At 43.3% G+C, this 16,945-nt stretch overlaps 1 protein-coding gene across 1 annotated transcript in view; it reads left to right on the top strand.

The window, feature by feature from the left end:
* Positions 1-5,557: 5,557 nt before the first annotated feature.
* The window catches only part of NHERF4 (NHERF family PDZ scaffold protein 4), a 396,171-nt gene continuing 384,783 nt past the window's right edge, over positions 5,558-16,945 (top strand). The window contains exon 1 of the mRNA XM_075190611.1: positions 5,558-5,622. Within this exon, the coding sequence (XP_075046712.1) occupies positions 5,559-5,622 (64 nt within the window). The 5' untranslated portion in view covers position 5,558. The remainder of the gene's footprint in view (positions 5,623-16,945) is intronic.

The following is a 16,945-nucleotide window of genomic DNA, read 5'->3' on the forward strand; positions in this document are numbered from 1 at the left end:
GACTTACACAAACATCCTCATCGACATCCTCATTAGCGCCCTTGTCAGCTACACAAATATCCCCCTCATCCTCTTCCAATTCCAAAGTGGCATCCTCAATTGGTATATCACCAGCTACACTCGGGTTGTTCAGGCACACATCACCAGAAATGCTGAAAGGGCCCTTTTTTATGGGAACACTATCAGAATGCTCACGATTACACATGCCACTCGTGGATGGACTCTCCTGAGGGATTGGTGTCATTTCTGATTCTGAACATACATTTTCCTCTAATGCCTTACTGTTTTCTTGCAGCTCGGCTTTCACATATAACCGTAGTTGTGCACCACTTTTTGACTCCGAATTACTTGGTCTTGCTTGGTCACGAGTGACCTTACAAGAAGAAGCCTCAGTAACAATTTTAGATCTCGCATAGAGAAAGGCGAAGACCTCATTCTTTCTTTGCCACTGAGTGTGTGGAATGGCATGTTGGCAATTTTTTTTTTATCGGCCGTTAACTTTTCCTCTATTACAGCTCTTTTTCTCTTCAACACAGTAAAAGGTGATTTTTTTTGTGTGATGTTTTACCTGACTTCAAAAGACTATGTCCTTTTACATAGGCTTTACCAGATGACGTACAGGGAAGACTACCATCAGGACTGGTGGCAGCAGCTGCTTGCTTCTCCTGCTCATATGTGTACTGCTCTGAATCCATTTTAATGACACCCCAAACACTTTGTAGTGTAAATTCAGATATATACTTTGAGAATATTTTACTATTTCACAAGTCAGCAAATAGTTTTTTTCCAAGGGGGGAATATGACACCCCAAACATTTTGTAGGAAAATTAGGAAAAATGCCTTCTCTATACGCCTCTATACTGGTCTCTTCCTGCTCTATTGCTGCTCAATTACTGCTACCTAACCCTTCTCTGTCCCTCTCTCAAATGGCGCTGGATCTCCGTGGAGGTGGCTATATATTCATTCTAAAACTCCCAGGATCCGACGACGTCACAATGACGTTTTGCCTCGTTTCGGAATCAGAATAGGCGCGAGAGTACCGAGCCGACTCTGCTCGATACTCGGATTCCGGGAGTTCGGGCGGGTTCAGTTTCAAGGAAACCGAGCCCGCCCATCTCTACTTATTACTGTAACCGCTGTCAAGCCTGTAGGATTACAAAGCAAAATACTACTAAATCGATTAGATCTTTAATTTCTAACAACACTAATAGAGAATTTCCAGTAAGGGAGAAAATTACATGTGACACAGTAAGGGTGGTCTCTCTTTTTGAATGCCCATGTGTGGGGCGTACAATACGCAGTCTACACGTAGAGTCTCTAAAATCGGAGAAATATTAAGAAGCAACTGGACACACATTGGCATAAGTCATTAAGGAGAGTAAAGCACAAAAGGAGTAACTTTGCACCTGGGCAAAACCATGTTGCATTGGAGGGGGAAGTGAATTTAAAATGTGGGGACAGATTTATAGTTCAGGTAGAGCATGTCCTAGATCAAATAAAATTTTAATATAATAATAATGGGTCTGATTCCTTAAGGATCTTAAATGAAGATGATTCTTATTTCAGTCTCCTGGACAAAACTATGTTACATTGCAAGGGGTGCAAATGAGTGTTCTGTTTTGCACATAAGTTAAATACTGCCTGTTTTTTCATGTAGCACACAAATACTTGATAGCTTATTTGTACACTGAAATTTAAAGTTGATATGTGTGTGCTACATGAAAAAACAGGCAGTATTTAACTTATGTGCAAAACAGAACACTCATGTCACAGAATATAGCAGAGGTGGCCACTTGCTTGTATTGGCACAACTGAATAAGGAGGCGCAGAGTCTAACGCACTCCCACAATTCACCAGGGACTCCCACAAGGGAGCTTGGGCTTAGCTGCAAAAGGTGTGCAGGTTGCGGTTTTCTGAGACAGTCACCAGTGTAGTTACAGTAGTAGAGAGGTGTAGTCAAACAATCTGGGTCAAAACCAACCAGGCAGAACAATACACAGGGAGAATACAGAAAATAGGACAAGTCAGCAGTCAAAACCAAACTGAGCAATAAAGCACCAAATCGTAATCCAGGAGAATATTAGAGGAAGCAAGCTGAGTGAGAACTGATGTATGCAGGAGTCAGGAGCCACAGATAAGTGCTGGGGCAGATAGTGAACCAAAACTCTGGCACCCTAGTGGTACTAGAGGCTCCTATTTATGCAGAAAGGTGAAGGAATTCCAGCAGTCAGACAAAGCTGATCACCAACAAGTGAATGAAAGTAGCACCAGGGCGCGAGGTCCTCTGCGCATGGATGCGTACTGTGTGCCCAAGTGAAACAAGGTAGTAGACACTATAGCAGTGTCAGGGCAACAAGTGTCACAGCTTGACTGACTCCTGCCCTTGTTTAGTTCCTGTGCTTTCTCTACCTTGAATTTCTATCCTGTTCATTGACCACTTGTGTACCAGACCCTGGCTCCGTCCTGACACTCCGTCTGCTTCCTGTTTCTGCTACCTCATTGCCTGCCTGTGTACCAAATCCCGGCTCTGTTCTGACACTCTACCTGCCACCAGTATCTACGACCTCATGTTAGGGCAACCAGTGCGGCATAAACTTGTAGAACTATAGATGGAGAGGTCTTCACCTTTAGCAACCGCCTTTCCCGTAGAGATTAGTTATGCTCATAACTACTTGGATGCCCCCAGGAATTATACTCATTGTAGTACAAGTTTATGTTCACACGACAGCTCACAGGTACAAGAGATTCACGGAGTAGAGACAGGCCAGAGATCTGCGGACTGGACAGAGCACCGGTGGAGGCGTCAGGCACAAGCAGGGTCAGGGTCACAGGCAAGCTTCAGAGTCCAGGAACAGCCAGAGGTCATAAACGGAGAAAGCAATCCAAGGTTTCTACACCAATAAAGCACAGGAGCAGGCAGCAATACTTAGACAGAATGCTATAACCAGCAGTGAGGCTCAGTTCTCACTGCCCTAAATAGTGCTAAGGGCCAATCAAGGCAGAGCCCTGCAAGTGCTCCAGGTTTAGTATAATAAATTACTGGCACTGCTGCCACTGATAAAGCAGAGCACAGCCCTGCACGCATGCGCCCAACTGTTTGACAGCTGGCCGCGGGCAGCGGCAGGGAGCCTGATACGTCCAGGTTGTTGGACGCAGGAACCGGAAGTGATGCCCCAGTCGACATGGAGACGAACGGGATGCCTTGAGTAGGGCACAGGGAGTCGTGGTCGTGTCCGTGGCCGCCGCAACTGCTGACACCTCAACCTTTCGTGTACCAATTTGAGACTCAGTTACTCTCTCTGACTGCTGTCAGTAGCTGCTTACCATCTCAACACTGTACACAGTAGGAGTGTTACACCTAGTAGCAGGTCAGGGGACGGCGACCTGCAGGTTCGAGGCAGCTAAGTCCATCCTGCTCTGCGGAATTTCTTGGAGAATACCTGGAATTCCATTAGACTCTGCACCCCTGGTTGGCTAGTGCCAATCTAGGTTAACACAAGGAATCCTAACACTCAGTATGTTACAAGTACTTGGCAAAGAGATTGACTATATGCGCAGCGTTATGTCTTAAAACCTTAGGAATCCACAATCCGTTTTATCATATTTTTAGCTTGCCAACATCTAAGTTTATGTGCAAGTAACCTGCTAGCCCTATTATCTCCAGTATAAAATTTTTGTTGTAACTTAGTTAATGCTGTTTCAGTTGGTACTTAAAAAGATTGTGTAATTGTTTCCTGTTGGAGTTTAGCTCCTTAAGCGTTTTTGAAGGTCGTCTCTGATTTTGGGCTTCTAATTGGGTTAGTTTAGATTCAAGGTTTGGTTGGTTTTTGGCGTCTTTATTTATAGTAAAACTTGAATAGCTGTGCATCTAAGTACAGCTTTTAAAGCACACCAATAATTAACACCAATAACTAAAGACAGAGGTGTCTTCTGGCTGATTTGTTTGTGTAAATAACATCAGTGCATCCAAGACGGCCAGCTTAGGTTCTAGAGAAAATTAAACGTAGTTTTATAATCTTCAGTGTCTTGGAGAGACCTTGCTATGATTAATACATCACGTCCATTCTAGAGGGGCATGATTGAACCAGGTGATGTTTATGGAGTTGGTGTGCTGTGATGTCCATTTGTCTGATAGAAGGTCAATTCCTGAGTAATGGTTGTGGACATTCGAATAGAATGGTAGGGCTGAAGTGAAAACACTCTGCAAATCATACACAGAGATGCTGAGAAGAATTCTGGAGTAATAAAAGACAAGTCTGCAAACCCGCAGAGATCACAGGAGTATACTCTGGATGGGGGAATTAGCAGGGTTGTGTAAGGAAGGTACTGCAAATGGAGCTCCAAAGAGCAGGCCCAGCAAGAGAATGAGCCCCTAAAGTCAGCACGGGCCTGGCTCAGATAGGGAGCCAAATCACTAATGTGGGCGGAGAGGGAGGGGGGGTTCCATGGTGCTGTATACAATTTGAGGGTTCACGTATTCGGAACTAGAGGCCTCCATCCCCTCAATGCTGGGTACTCAATGGCTCCAGCCAATTTCCGTGGTAGGTGTTGTGGTAGTGAGGGCTGTGGACCCCACAAGGAGTTGGCACAAGCCACGTCCCCAGCTGTGGGTGAGTCGTGCCACTGGGAGGAAGGTCTGCAGGGTCCTCACAGTGTGGAGGAAGACAATCCGCAGTGCACGAGTAAAGCAGGGGGAGAATGCTCTGAAATCAGTCTCGTAAGGGCAATGTTCTGCAGTGCCCAGGTAAAAGACATCGACTCAGTTTGGCGTCATAGTCACTTCCCTCAAGTCTGCTCTTCTGATGCAAATATCTCCAACTCCAAATGATCCTCTTAAAGCTTAAAAAGGAATTCTGTTAAATTAACAAAAGCACCTGTTCTTTCTTATTGATAAGGAGAGATTTGCTTTAAAATGTAATAACGATGTAGTGCTACATGTACTAGACCAGTGGTTCCCAAACTGTGTGCCTAGGCTCCCTGGGGTGCCTTGGAGATCTCACTGGGGGGCCTCAGCCAGGGCCAGTGTTAAGCAAGGCGGGGGACTCCTTGGTAATTATTTTGGCTTAGGGGTGCCTTGAAAAAATTTTGGAGACCCTAAGGGTGCCTTGAACTGAAAAAGTTTGGAATCCACTGGACTAGACTGAAGTAAAGCAACAAAGTGTTCCCATAAACCTGTGTGAGCAGCATTTTGTTTGGCGTGCATTTTACTAATATATATATATATATATATATATATATATATATATATATATATATATATATATATATATATACACACACACACACATGTGTAGCACTATACCAATTTATAATGTGAGCATGCTATTGCAGTTGTTATTCTGAGCAACCTCCAACCTCCTCCCTTCCTGGAGCAGCTGACACTTCAGTCACAGACTGTGTAAAGGTGTCCTACTCCTGTCATAACTGACACTCCCCGAAGGAGGGAGGGGGGAGCATTGTGTGCACATAAGCAAGGAAGAAACTCCTCTCTGATTGAACATTAACTCCAGTGTCTTGATGTAAGGAGGGGGTAGATGGGTTATAGGTGTTTAGCAAAGATGTACTTTGCACCTTTCAAAGGAACATCACAGAAAATCAAAGGAGAAATGAAGAAACACTCAGGTACAGACCACATAGAATCTACCATTTATCTGTATATCATGGGCCAAATCTACCTATTCATTATCATAATCATCTATTCTGGATTTAGAGCACTATTTGTACTGTTTATTTAACCCCAAGTTATTTAACCCCCAGTAATATTCCTCACTGCACTGTTTCTTTGTTGTACTGCTTTGATGCAAGTTATTGCAATTGAGTGATATGGGACAGCTAAGTGGAGAAAAGAGAGATTATATTGTGGAACAGGTGTTTCATGAGAATGTGTTGCTGAAATGAAGGATTTATGTTTTGATACATCAATATTGAGTAATTGAACTAATTGAAAGCAGGACCATAACGCAATAGGAGTTAAAAGCAAATGTTGACTGCCCTCAGAAATAATTTAAGTATAATAGCTAATTTGTCATATAACTATTTACTTGTTTGACATATTTTATGTTACATTCTTGGAGCAAGAATAATAACGAAGATCCAAATGGTTGTTCGTTTTGACCAGAAAAAATAGCTGTTCTATTTTTTAAAAGCAGTCCAAAAATGCAAATGTACAAAAATCAATCAGAAAATTACTTTAATTTCAGCAGCCATGGCACAGCGTAAAACCACTTTGATTTTCCTGTGCACCTCATTTTGTGCAGAGGATGTATTTTTAGGTGATTCCTTGATTTGCAGAAGGGCACACAGCATAATTCTGGTCTGCAAAAACACTTTAATTTAGCACCAGCTCTTAGATGGCAGAGGTCACATCATCCTATACTTCCAGTGGAATGTATTTTGCACCTTCTAGTTGCAAAGAATTGCACTTCTAGATGCACTTTGCAAGATTAAAAAAAAAGCTTCAAACACACAAAAGTGGCACTCTCATGATTATTATTTTAAGAAATAAATAAAGGGCTCACCGTGTATGTTTCGTAAACCTTACATCAACCTTATAATTCTAAAACCTTTGCATGTAAATAAAGACACGGAAACTTGAATAAGTTATTAAAAATTGCCAGAACTTTTATTAGGATTTTAATTTTAACTAGACCTATGGTGGCGGAGAAAGGGCACTGCGAAACAACTCTCAAGCTGACAAACACTATCACGAGTGGACTGGCGCAAACCGCCGTACGTCCACCACCACGGGGAACAAATCCCAACATAACTTTTGCGCTGAGTTGGCGTCAGAGTGACTGCCCCTTTTAAAACTCACTCTGCCCTCCCTCACCGAATCGAACAGGGACCCTCCTCACCGAAGGGCCAAAAAGGGAGTTACTGGTGCCTCAACGGGGGGCAGTGACCTACGACAACTACCAATGCGCCCACAAATCAGCCGCTGAACGCAGTGCCTTCCTACCGCAACATAACCGGACATACCCTACCAAAGGAGTGGGTGGGTGGGATCTCGTGCTGTGGAATGAACCAGAACAGGAAGTGCAGCCTCCTATAACAATCAAGGTCCCTCCCACTGGATTACACATTGGTCGGGCCAACCCATGTTAACACCTTCAGGTCAGTGTTCAGCTTACTACAAACCCTGTCGCCCTTTAAGTGCATTCGTCCTATTCAGCCTCATTTGTCATTAGACCAAACCCAGTAATACTTAAGGAGAAAAACCTGAACATTTTAATCTAATGAAAGGGATGGTTTTAAAGTGGTAAAAGACTGGATTTTGATGTGACAGTTATACTTTTGTAGGGACTGTCTCTTAAGATTTATTTGCCTCCTTGCAAATCTGATTGATCTTCTATTGTAGGTCTCCTTTGAGAGCTTGGGCATGCGGGTGGACCATTTACACATAGAGAGGAAAAACCAAGGAGTTTTACTTTACACAGCCAGTATACTTCATAAATGAGGTGCATTGTCTAATTTGTCCTAAATCCAGCGCCAGCCCAAGCTACTCTAAAGTTTCACCGGGCCAGTCTCTGAGGTTATGTACATAAGAGAGCCGACCTCTGTACCTCTGTGATACTTGTTAGGTAGGCTTCCGCATGCAAACACAAACCCGGCAAACGCCTGTGAATTTTACTGTCTGTGGGGGGCTACCATTTGATGTATAGAGTGATACAAAAATTGGGTTTTCCTTCCTTTAATAAATTGGCTTGTGTGTTCCCCAATGATTTTAGCTGTCCAACTCAATGAGAGCTGCAACTGGACCATCTCTCTTTGTCTGCCTTGGTGCCAACTAACCTATAACACGGAGAATGTGTTAGGTGGAATCATAATGTTGGGGAGAAAACATTTTGATCTAGGGAAGAGTCAAATCGGGTATGAATTATGGGAGTTAAGATATGATTTGGAATAGAATCAATTAGTGTGGCATTGGTTAAGAAGGGTGTCAGAGGTATCCTACCACTGGACTTTAGAAAAGTCCTATTAACTTCTTGTTCACACGTATTCTGGTATAAATCACCCAAGGAGAAGTAATTAGGCCAGGCCTGAGAGTTACATATGACACAGACAAGAAATGTATGTATCAAGTTGTAAAAAAGCTCTACCTTTATTAGGTCACAGAAACATATATATACATTAGGACAAACGGTAGTGAGAGGGAGCAGCCCTCTTCTAAGCCAATAGAATCTATATATCAAATACTATTTCCAGTAAAAGCACGCCTATACAGTTATTTCTCATAAATGCATAGTTCTTAATTCCTCTTTTTTGAATTAACACCATATTTAGCCTAAGCTTAGTTGGAAACTACAGTTAGCACAGGAAGCACAGGATATTTGTTCAGATAGCTGGGAGTTACATTTTAGTATTAACCTCTTCATGCCTCCTTCAGACCCTTCTTTTAATATTAAATTAACTCCTTCCTATTCCCCAGAGGATAACCCAGGCTCCTTCCCCGAGAGTAGCAGGCGATACTACTGTCATGCACGTCTGACCTCACAAGTCGATACTAATCATCTGCTTTTAGAGTTCATAACTATCAGGTGAGGGGTAATGACCGTCCCGTGCAACAGGATCCTGGTTTATCTTGGGGGACTAAAACACCCCTTTCCTACAGGTGGGTCTCGGAGTCTGAGATTCGATCTTTTCCAGCACGTCTGTCAGCTTCTTTTTGCAGTGCAGCTGTACACTCATTAGCCTCTTGCAGCTGATTATAAGAGTCTCTGTTAGTGGTTCGCAGAGCCGGGTATGTGTCATCCCTGGGACCCTTGTGTTTGGTCTTTCCAACTCTCAGTATTTTCTTAGTCACATATGGAACACAACAGAGAAACAACCTGATTAGTACATATATCAATAGACCAAATCCTGCAAGTTTTGCTATGATTAACAGAATGCCTGACACCCATCCAAACATTCCAGAAAACCAGTTAGAAGGGTTCAGCCATGACCACCATCCCCCTGAAATTCATGCTTCTTCCTTATGATTACTAGCAAAGTCTTCCTTCAATCTTTTTACCTCATTCAAATGTTCTTCTATAGCAATTTCTACATCATATGTCTGATTAATGTAGTTACAGCATGCTTCTTTTACTATCATGCACATGTCACCTTCTTTTGCTGTGAGATAATCCAAGACTAGTCTGTGGGCCTGTACCTCTTTAGTAATCATTTGCATCTCCTTTATCATTAGTTTGAACGTTTCATCATACAAATCTGTTATGTTGTCAATCAGACTGGCTAAATCTATTATGTACGAGAAAGCCTTTTTTTAAACAACATCTATTTACCCAGGGGAGGTTAATTAACTCGGTGTTGGATTTCGGGGCTGAGGGCACTGACCTCTTTATTATATCATGGGCCTTTAAATTTGCGGGGTCATAATAACCTGGAATCATGTTATCTATGTAGTAGGTGCTGGGTAAGATCTTTCCTATTGTGCAGTTACCATATCCCCCATAGGGCAACCATTTATATGCTCTTTTTCCACATAAGAAATAAATATTCCCTGGGAGATAATAGGTACCTGGAATCTTTGCTATCAGTAGTCCAATTAATCTTAACAGATCTAATGCCTGGGTTCTATCGATACCTAACATAGTCTAATTTCCTCCACATTCTGACTGGTTTAACCATTCTGGGTATTTTCCCTGTAATTTCACCCCGAGTAGCTTGTGCCTTGACAATGCATATGGCCTTGTTTTGTTATCTTGATCGCAAACGTTGCACTGAATAAGGGACCCTCCTGCCTCCCCAAATGTTATGTTAGCCGCGTGACATTGTGTATTTCCAAGAGAATAATTCTTTGGTCGCAGGTCCATACTTACACTCCCCAGCGTGGCTGTCATTGTAATAGACTCGGATTTTGTTAACCGGGGAATTGTTAAACAAAAATCAACTGGTTTTGCATAAAGTGTAGTTAAAATTGCTACGGGGAGAGTTACATATTGCTCTACTTTTACTGTCCTTAATTTGGTCAGGTTTACCTTGGCCACTTCTTGGATACTAAGGGGAACCGCAATCCAATTCATGGATCTAGTCGACAAAGGGGAATGTGTGCAGATCCAACAGTTAGTCAAATTCAGCGTTTTTGCTGCCGTATAGTGCATCTGGACAAAGGCATTGCTCCATGGTTCATTTAGTACCTCATGCAACTGCCTGCTTTTGCTATCTACATTATTATTACTATTGGTGTTGGATTTCTCTGTTGGATGGCTACACCATTCTATACATCTTTTCTCAGGAGGTTTCCCACAGTATTTACATTCTTCATTATCTAATTCATCACAATTATTGCATACACATTTTTCATAGCCTGTGTTCCCCCTGCATTCTGCTTTCTCATGTGAAGAATAGACACATACAGCTATTTGTATAGCAATTACTAAAATTAAAGCAGTACTTCTCTTAGCCATTGCTTTGGCCTGTCTGGATGGTTATCTTTGTTTTCTTGCAGTGGGATGCGTGTACCCAGGAATCTTTTCCCTTTAGTTTTACTGAGGTCGGCGTAATCAACAACACTTGATAAGGACCTGTGTACCGCGGTTCCAAAGCCTTTCTTACATGTACCTTCAGATAGACCCAATCACCGACCTCTAGCCCATGCGGTTCCACACTTTCGTTCTCAGGCTGAGAATTCTGTACCTGGTGTTATGTGCGTATTGCCGCTAACCAATAACGATTGTCGAACCTCGATTTGTGTTTCCAAAGCACAATGATTTATTCGCAAATAAGTAGAATAAATATGCTCAAGCGAAGTAATAGTAAATACAGCCGTTACTTATCGCAGGCGCTCTGGATCCAGTGCAGTCATTCAATCCTGAAGTCTGGGGACAAGAAGTCTGCAGTCTGGATCACAAGCTGCTGCTTATATACACAATCACATACAGTAATACAATGAAGATGGAATAGCTTGCATCTATTGGTCCAGGTCTCAGGAATGTCCAAGGGGTCGTCATCATTGGCCAGGTTATACAAAGGAATCCAAAGGAGGGGGTCATCTCAGCAGGGGGTAGGCTCTGCTCTTCCCGCCACGATTCCTTAGTCTTAAGTAGTTCATAATTCCCTATCATTCATAACTTGTGTATGCACTCTGCGACTCCCTCGCAGAGTGAACCAAACAGTAGGATATGTAACAAGGTTCAGTATGATACCACTCATGATGTTATTCCTTCAACCCATTCCGTGTATTTCACTAATATTCATGTAACTCTGATATAACATATAAATACAACTATATTTCGACATATCTGACTATGTGTTGCAACTACCATTAATGTGTACTATTTTATAAGTATGCGTGTCTCTGCGAATGTGTGGTAAAAGACCAATTATTGTTGCTGCAACGTGTAGTGGATGCGCACGCCCTTTCACGCCGTAGCGTGCCCTTGTACGGCGTTGCGTACCGTACGCCTCTTTTCAGACAAAGACAACCAAGTTTGCTAGACTTTAATTGAAATGACTTTATCCAATTTACTGACTTCGACAGTTCCACCCTTTGATAGTGTAATAAACTATCACCCAATCACCGTTTCAAGTTCAGGATTGTACAATACTTCTCCACAGACCATGATCTTGGTATCTGGTACCACCCTTTCAGTCTCTTTCTCAGTGTTACTCTTATGAGACCGTTTTCCACACTTCAACACAGTAGGAACACATTTGACAACTAAACCAATTGCTAAGATGACACCCAGTATAAGGAGAAGGAGCTTACCTACACTTGCAACCATTTCCTGTACCCACTCCCCCAGACCGGAGAACCATTTTGCTGGGTTCAACCATGAGAACCAACCCGCCACCTTTTCCCCGACCTCATATAACGAAGAATTATGGCTCTTTCGAAATTCCCATTTCAGCTGCAAAATTTCATCCATCTTCCGGTCTATGACCTCTTTAGGATCATCCGTATTATTAGTAATGTACGTGCAACATTTGACACCGAACTGGGTGGCCAGTGTCACACAGTACCCACCAGTAATAGAGGTGAGGTAATTTAGTACCAGTCTATGTTGCACCAACTCTTTCTTGTACGCTTGTAGCTCCCTTCCAGTATACCTGAAAGTGTCATCATATATCTCGGTGATATTATCTATTAATTTAGCTAGGTCTTGGATATATTTAAAGTTTAATGTTCCCCGAGCGGTCCTGGTGAGATCTAGAGCAACCATAACTTGGAAACCAGCAGTTTCACTAATCAATTTTGTAGCTATGGGTTCCTCACCAGGAATCATGTATGTATGGTGGTGATGTAGTCTTGTGAATACCAACCATTTCTTCATGAGTAATAGTCATGATTTCAGGAACCAGTTTAGCTAAGAAACACAAGCCCTTGGAACTCGGAGTCACCCAGGAATAGGCTTTCCTTCCACAAACAAAATACACATCATCAGGGAGAACATAAGGAACAGTATGTCCATGAATTATGTCGCACAGAGTTTTGATAAAACTACCCATGCCTAGTGTCTCCATCTGCTCTTGACACGTGTCGGCATTAATGACATTTTCACATTTATCTGTAGAGACTTTTCCAATGGATACCTTCTTATGTTTGGTTATACGCCCTAACTTGTGACTTCCATCAACATTCCTGCCTAGTAGTGACCTTGTAAGTCTCTCTCTAAAATGAGTGTGGCGAGCCATTGTCTGATCTGATAGGTCAGCCTCCCTATTCTCCAGGCGCTTTGCATGAGATATGTTTAGGCACAGCAAAGATCTGCCTATGGAGTATTGTCGAAGCGTCAGACTAGGGGACCTAGTGTTATTGTACCTCCCTTCTATGGGCCTCCCACCCCTTAATTTGAGTACTTCGGATATGTTTAAAAGGGAATGGCACTAGTCCTATGTTATGCTGCCCTTGAGGCACGTGAGAGCACACCCAACACTCGGTTTGGTTTAGTACCTTACCCACCAGGGAGTGATAATTCTCCAAAGGATGCCCGCCTATATTCAGAGTACTGGGGGACTGGCATCGTTGGATGCATCTCTCTTCAACTAGGGAGTTGCAGAACTTGCAGATACAATACTCATCAGACAATAGCCCCTCACACTGCCTCCGAGTTCCCGAGCTAGCAGACCTTTTCATAACCCCTGAACCAAGTTTGATAATGGGCTGTTCAGAGTATCCTATTAACTTTTCTTCGGCCTCCATTTCATTCGTATCACTCCCAGAACTCTCCTCCGTCCTCCATCCTCCTTCACAAAAATAGAATGTCCTAGAAAAAGTAAAAACAAGGAAAATCCTGGAACAAAAGAAAAACAAAAACCGCCACTCCATCGCTGGAAAGATAGTTCTGAGGCAACGTCTCTGGTTCAGGTGTCTCAACTGCAGGCTTTAGGTCTCCCGGAACAGGCTCACAAGTGACAGCTCTATGTCGTCGGTCTGAGTTTTGTCTTGCACTTTCTCCAGATTATGGACTCTCCTGCAGTGGGTGGAATGGACCCAAGTGTCTCTCTCTGCAACCTTCAGTGATGTAGTACTGGTCAGCAGCACTTGGTACGGGCCTTCCCATCGGTCTGTTAAACAACCTGAACGTAAGAAATTGCGGATCATAACATAGTCTCCAGGTTCAACATCATGACAGTTTGTTTCTGGCATACCAGGTGACAGCATTTTTAGTTTTTGTTGTTGTTGTTTTAGCTGTCTACTCATTCTTATAAGATATTGTACAGTCACCTCATTATTATACTTCAAGTTGTCTTGTGGACTCACGATCAAATGAGGTTGTCATCCGAATAGTATCTTAAAGGGGAACAGATTAAGAGGAGGTCTAGGATTGGTTTGAATGCTATGGAGGACCAATGGCAAAGCCTCAGGCCATGCGAACCCAGTTTCAGCCATTATCTTACCAAGCTTGTTCTTTATAGTACCGTTTACTCTCTCCACCTTACCACTGGCTTGTGGTCGGTAAGGGGTGTGAAGTCTGCTACCGATTCCCATGAGTTTACACATATTTTGGAAGATATCACCAGTAAAATGGGTACCCCTATCACTTTCAATGATTCTAGGGATACCGAACCTACACACAAAGTCTTGTACAATTTTCTTTACAGTGAACACAGCAGTATTAGTGGCTGCCGGATATGCTTCTACCCAACCGGAAAACACATCAATACACACTAACACATACTTTAAATTCCTGCACGGTGGTAATTGGATATAGTCAATTTGTATTACCTGAAAAGGTCCGTCTGTAGGAGGGATGTGGGATGGCTCAGTTGGAATAGTTTTCCCAACATTTTTCCTCAAACAAGTAAGACATGACATTACTTTCTTACCAGCCTGAGAGTAAAATCCGGGAGCAACCCAGTATGCTCTCACCAGTTTGCACATACCTTCTTTACCCAGGTGAGTCAGACCGTGTGCTGCTTCATCCAGGCTTGGATAGTATGTTCGGGGAGCTACAGGCTTACCTTGTCCATCCCTCCAGAGTCCTGAGGACTCTTGACCACATCCCTTCGCCTTCCAGACCGCCTTTTCCTGCAGGGAACACAAATCTTGCATTTCAATTAATTTCTGCATGTCTAATGTCTGAAAAACCATCATAGTCTCGGTCGATACAGTCATAGGTTGCCCCGCTGCCCATTTAGCAGCTTCGTCTGCCCTGTTGTTGCCCAATGACACTGGGTCTTCTTCAAAGGTATGGGCTTTGCACTTTATGACGGCTACTGTTCTGGGTAACTGTATCGCTGTCAGAAGTCCTTTTATGTGTTGTGAGTGTGCTACTGGTGTACCTGCTGCTGTCGTAAAGTTTCTAAGACGCCAAAGGGCCCCAAAATCGTGCACTACCCCGAAGGCGTACCTAGAGTCAGTATATATGTTGGCTGATTTACCCTCTGCCAATTCACACGCTCTCCTTAGTGCTACTAGTTCCGCCACCTGGGCTGAGTGAGGTGGGCCAATGGGTTCAGCTTCTACCACATCCTGATCGTCTACAACAGCGTAACCAGTACATAGCTCTCCTGTCTCTGTTTGTCTATGGCAACTTCCGTCTGTATAAAACGTAAAATCTACATTTTCTAAGGGGGTGTCACGTATGTCGGGCCTTGCAGTAAAGGTCTGGTTCAGGTGTTCCATACAGTCATGCGTGTCAGTATTCTTGCCTAACTCATCATCAACCAGGGTCTCCTCACCTCCCACCCTTTGTGTCTCTTGAGACACATACGGAAGGTATGTAGCTGGATTTAAGGTGTTACATCGTTTGATGGTGATGTTTGAGGGTGCCATCAGGGCTAGTTCCCATTTTGTGAATCTAGCTGAAGAAACATGTCTGGTTTGGGCTGAATTTAACAGAGCTGATACAGCATGGGGTGTATAGATGGTTGAATTATGACCTAATACTACATCCTCGCTCTTACTTACTAAAAGGGCCATTGCTGCTACACTTCTGAGACATGTTGAGAGTGACCTTGCCACATTGTCTAATTGTGCACTGTAGTATGCTACCGGTCTGCTAGCGTCACCATGTTTCTGTGCGAGGACACCTGCTGCACAGCCATCAGCTTCTGTACAAAATAGCTCAAAAGGCTTTTCATAATCAGGTATTCCCAATGCAGGTGCTCTTGTCAGACTATCTTTAAGGTTAAAGAACGCTTGCTCTGACTCTTCTGTGTGTACAACACGTTCTGGTTTTGAGGAAGAGACTAGCTCCTGCAATGGTAATGCCAGAATAGAAAAACCTGGGATCCAGGACCTACAGTATCCACACATCCCCAAGAAAGTACGAATCTGCTTCTGGCTCTGCGGCAGGGTCATGTGTTGTATGGCCTCAATTCTGTCGGTTGTCAGGTGTCTTAGCCCCTTAGTGAGGCAGTGTCCTAAGTATTTGACCTTAGTCTGACATGGCTGTAATTTATCCTTTGCCACCTTGTGCCCTGTTTGTGAAAGATGAAGCAACAACAATTTAGTATCATGCAAACATGACATAAAAGAATCGGAGCACAACAACAAATCGTCCACATATTGAATTAGAACAGACCCTTTGTGGGGTTGAAAGGATTGCAAACAGTCATGTAAGGCTTGGGAGAAAATACTGGGGCTGTCAATGAACCCCTGGGGTAGTCTGGTCCATGTGTATTGCACTCCCCTGTAGGAGAATGCAAAAAGGTATTGGCAGTCAGGGTGAAGAGGGACTGAGAAGAAAGCAGAACATAGATCAATGACAGTAAAATGACTGGCAGACGGTGGAATCTGCATGAGGATGACAGCTGGATTCGGCACTACAGGGAATTGGCTCTCAACAACTTTGTTAATTCCCCTTAAGTCCTGGACTAATCTATAGCCCCTCCCCCCACTCTTCTTCACAGGGAAAATGGGACTATTTGCTGTACTGGCTGTACGAATTAAAATCCCTTGTTGTAACAGCCTCTCAATAACAGGATATACCCCTAGTTCCACCTCCGGTTTTAGTGGATACTGTGGGATTTTTGGAGCTATCCTACCACTTTTTAGATTGACCATGACAGGGGCTACGTTTGCCATCAGTCCAGTGTCCTGTCCATCTCTGGTCCATAGGGAACCTGGTATTTCCAGCAACATCCCCTTTACTTGAGATGGACTTTGTTCTATAACAGGAGAGTGTAACATTAACCTTTGAGGGGTGTCCAATATGTCCTGTACCTCATGTGCAACCTTCTCGGGTATATCTAGGAACACACCATCTGAAGTACAGTATATGACACATCCCATTTTACATAACAAGTCTCTCCCTAGCAAGTTAGTAGGAGCCGCTGCAGCTAAGAGAAACAAATGCTTAGTATGCAGAGGGCCGAAAGTAACTTCAGCGGGTTTAGTTAGAGGATTACGTAACACCTTTCCAGTTACCCCCATAGCTGGAATAGTTTTACTGGTCACCTGTAGGTTGAAAGGAGAGGTTATCACAGATCGGGCCGCCCCTGTATCTACAAGAAAAGTTTGTTTCCTACCAGCTATGTCAACTATCATTGTTGGTTCTTC

This window comes from Mixophyes fleayi, chromosome 11, assembly GCF_038048845.1.
Source record: "Mixophyes fleayi isolate aMixFle1 chromosome 11, aMixFle1.hap1, whole genome shotgun sequence".
NCBI lineage: Eukaryota > Metazoa > Chordata > Amphibia > Anura > Limnodynastidae > Mixophyes > Mixophyes fleayi.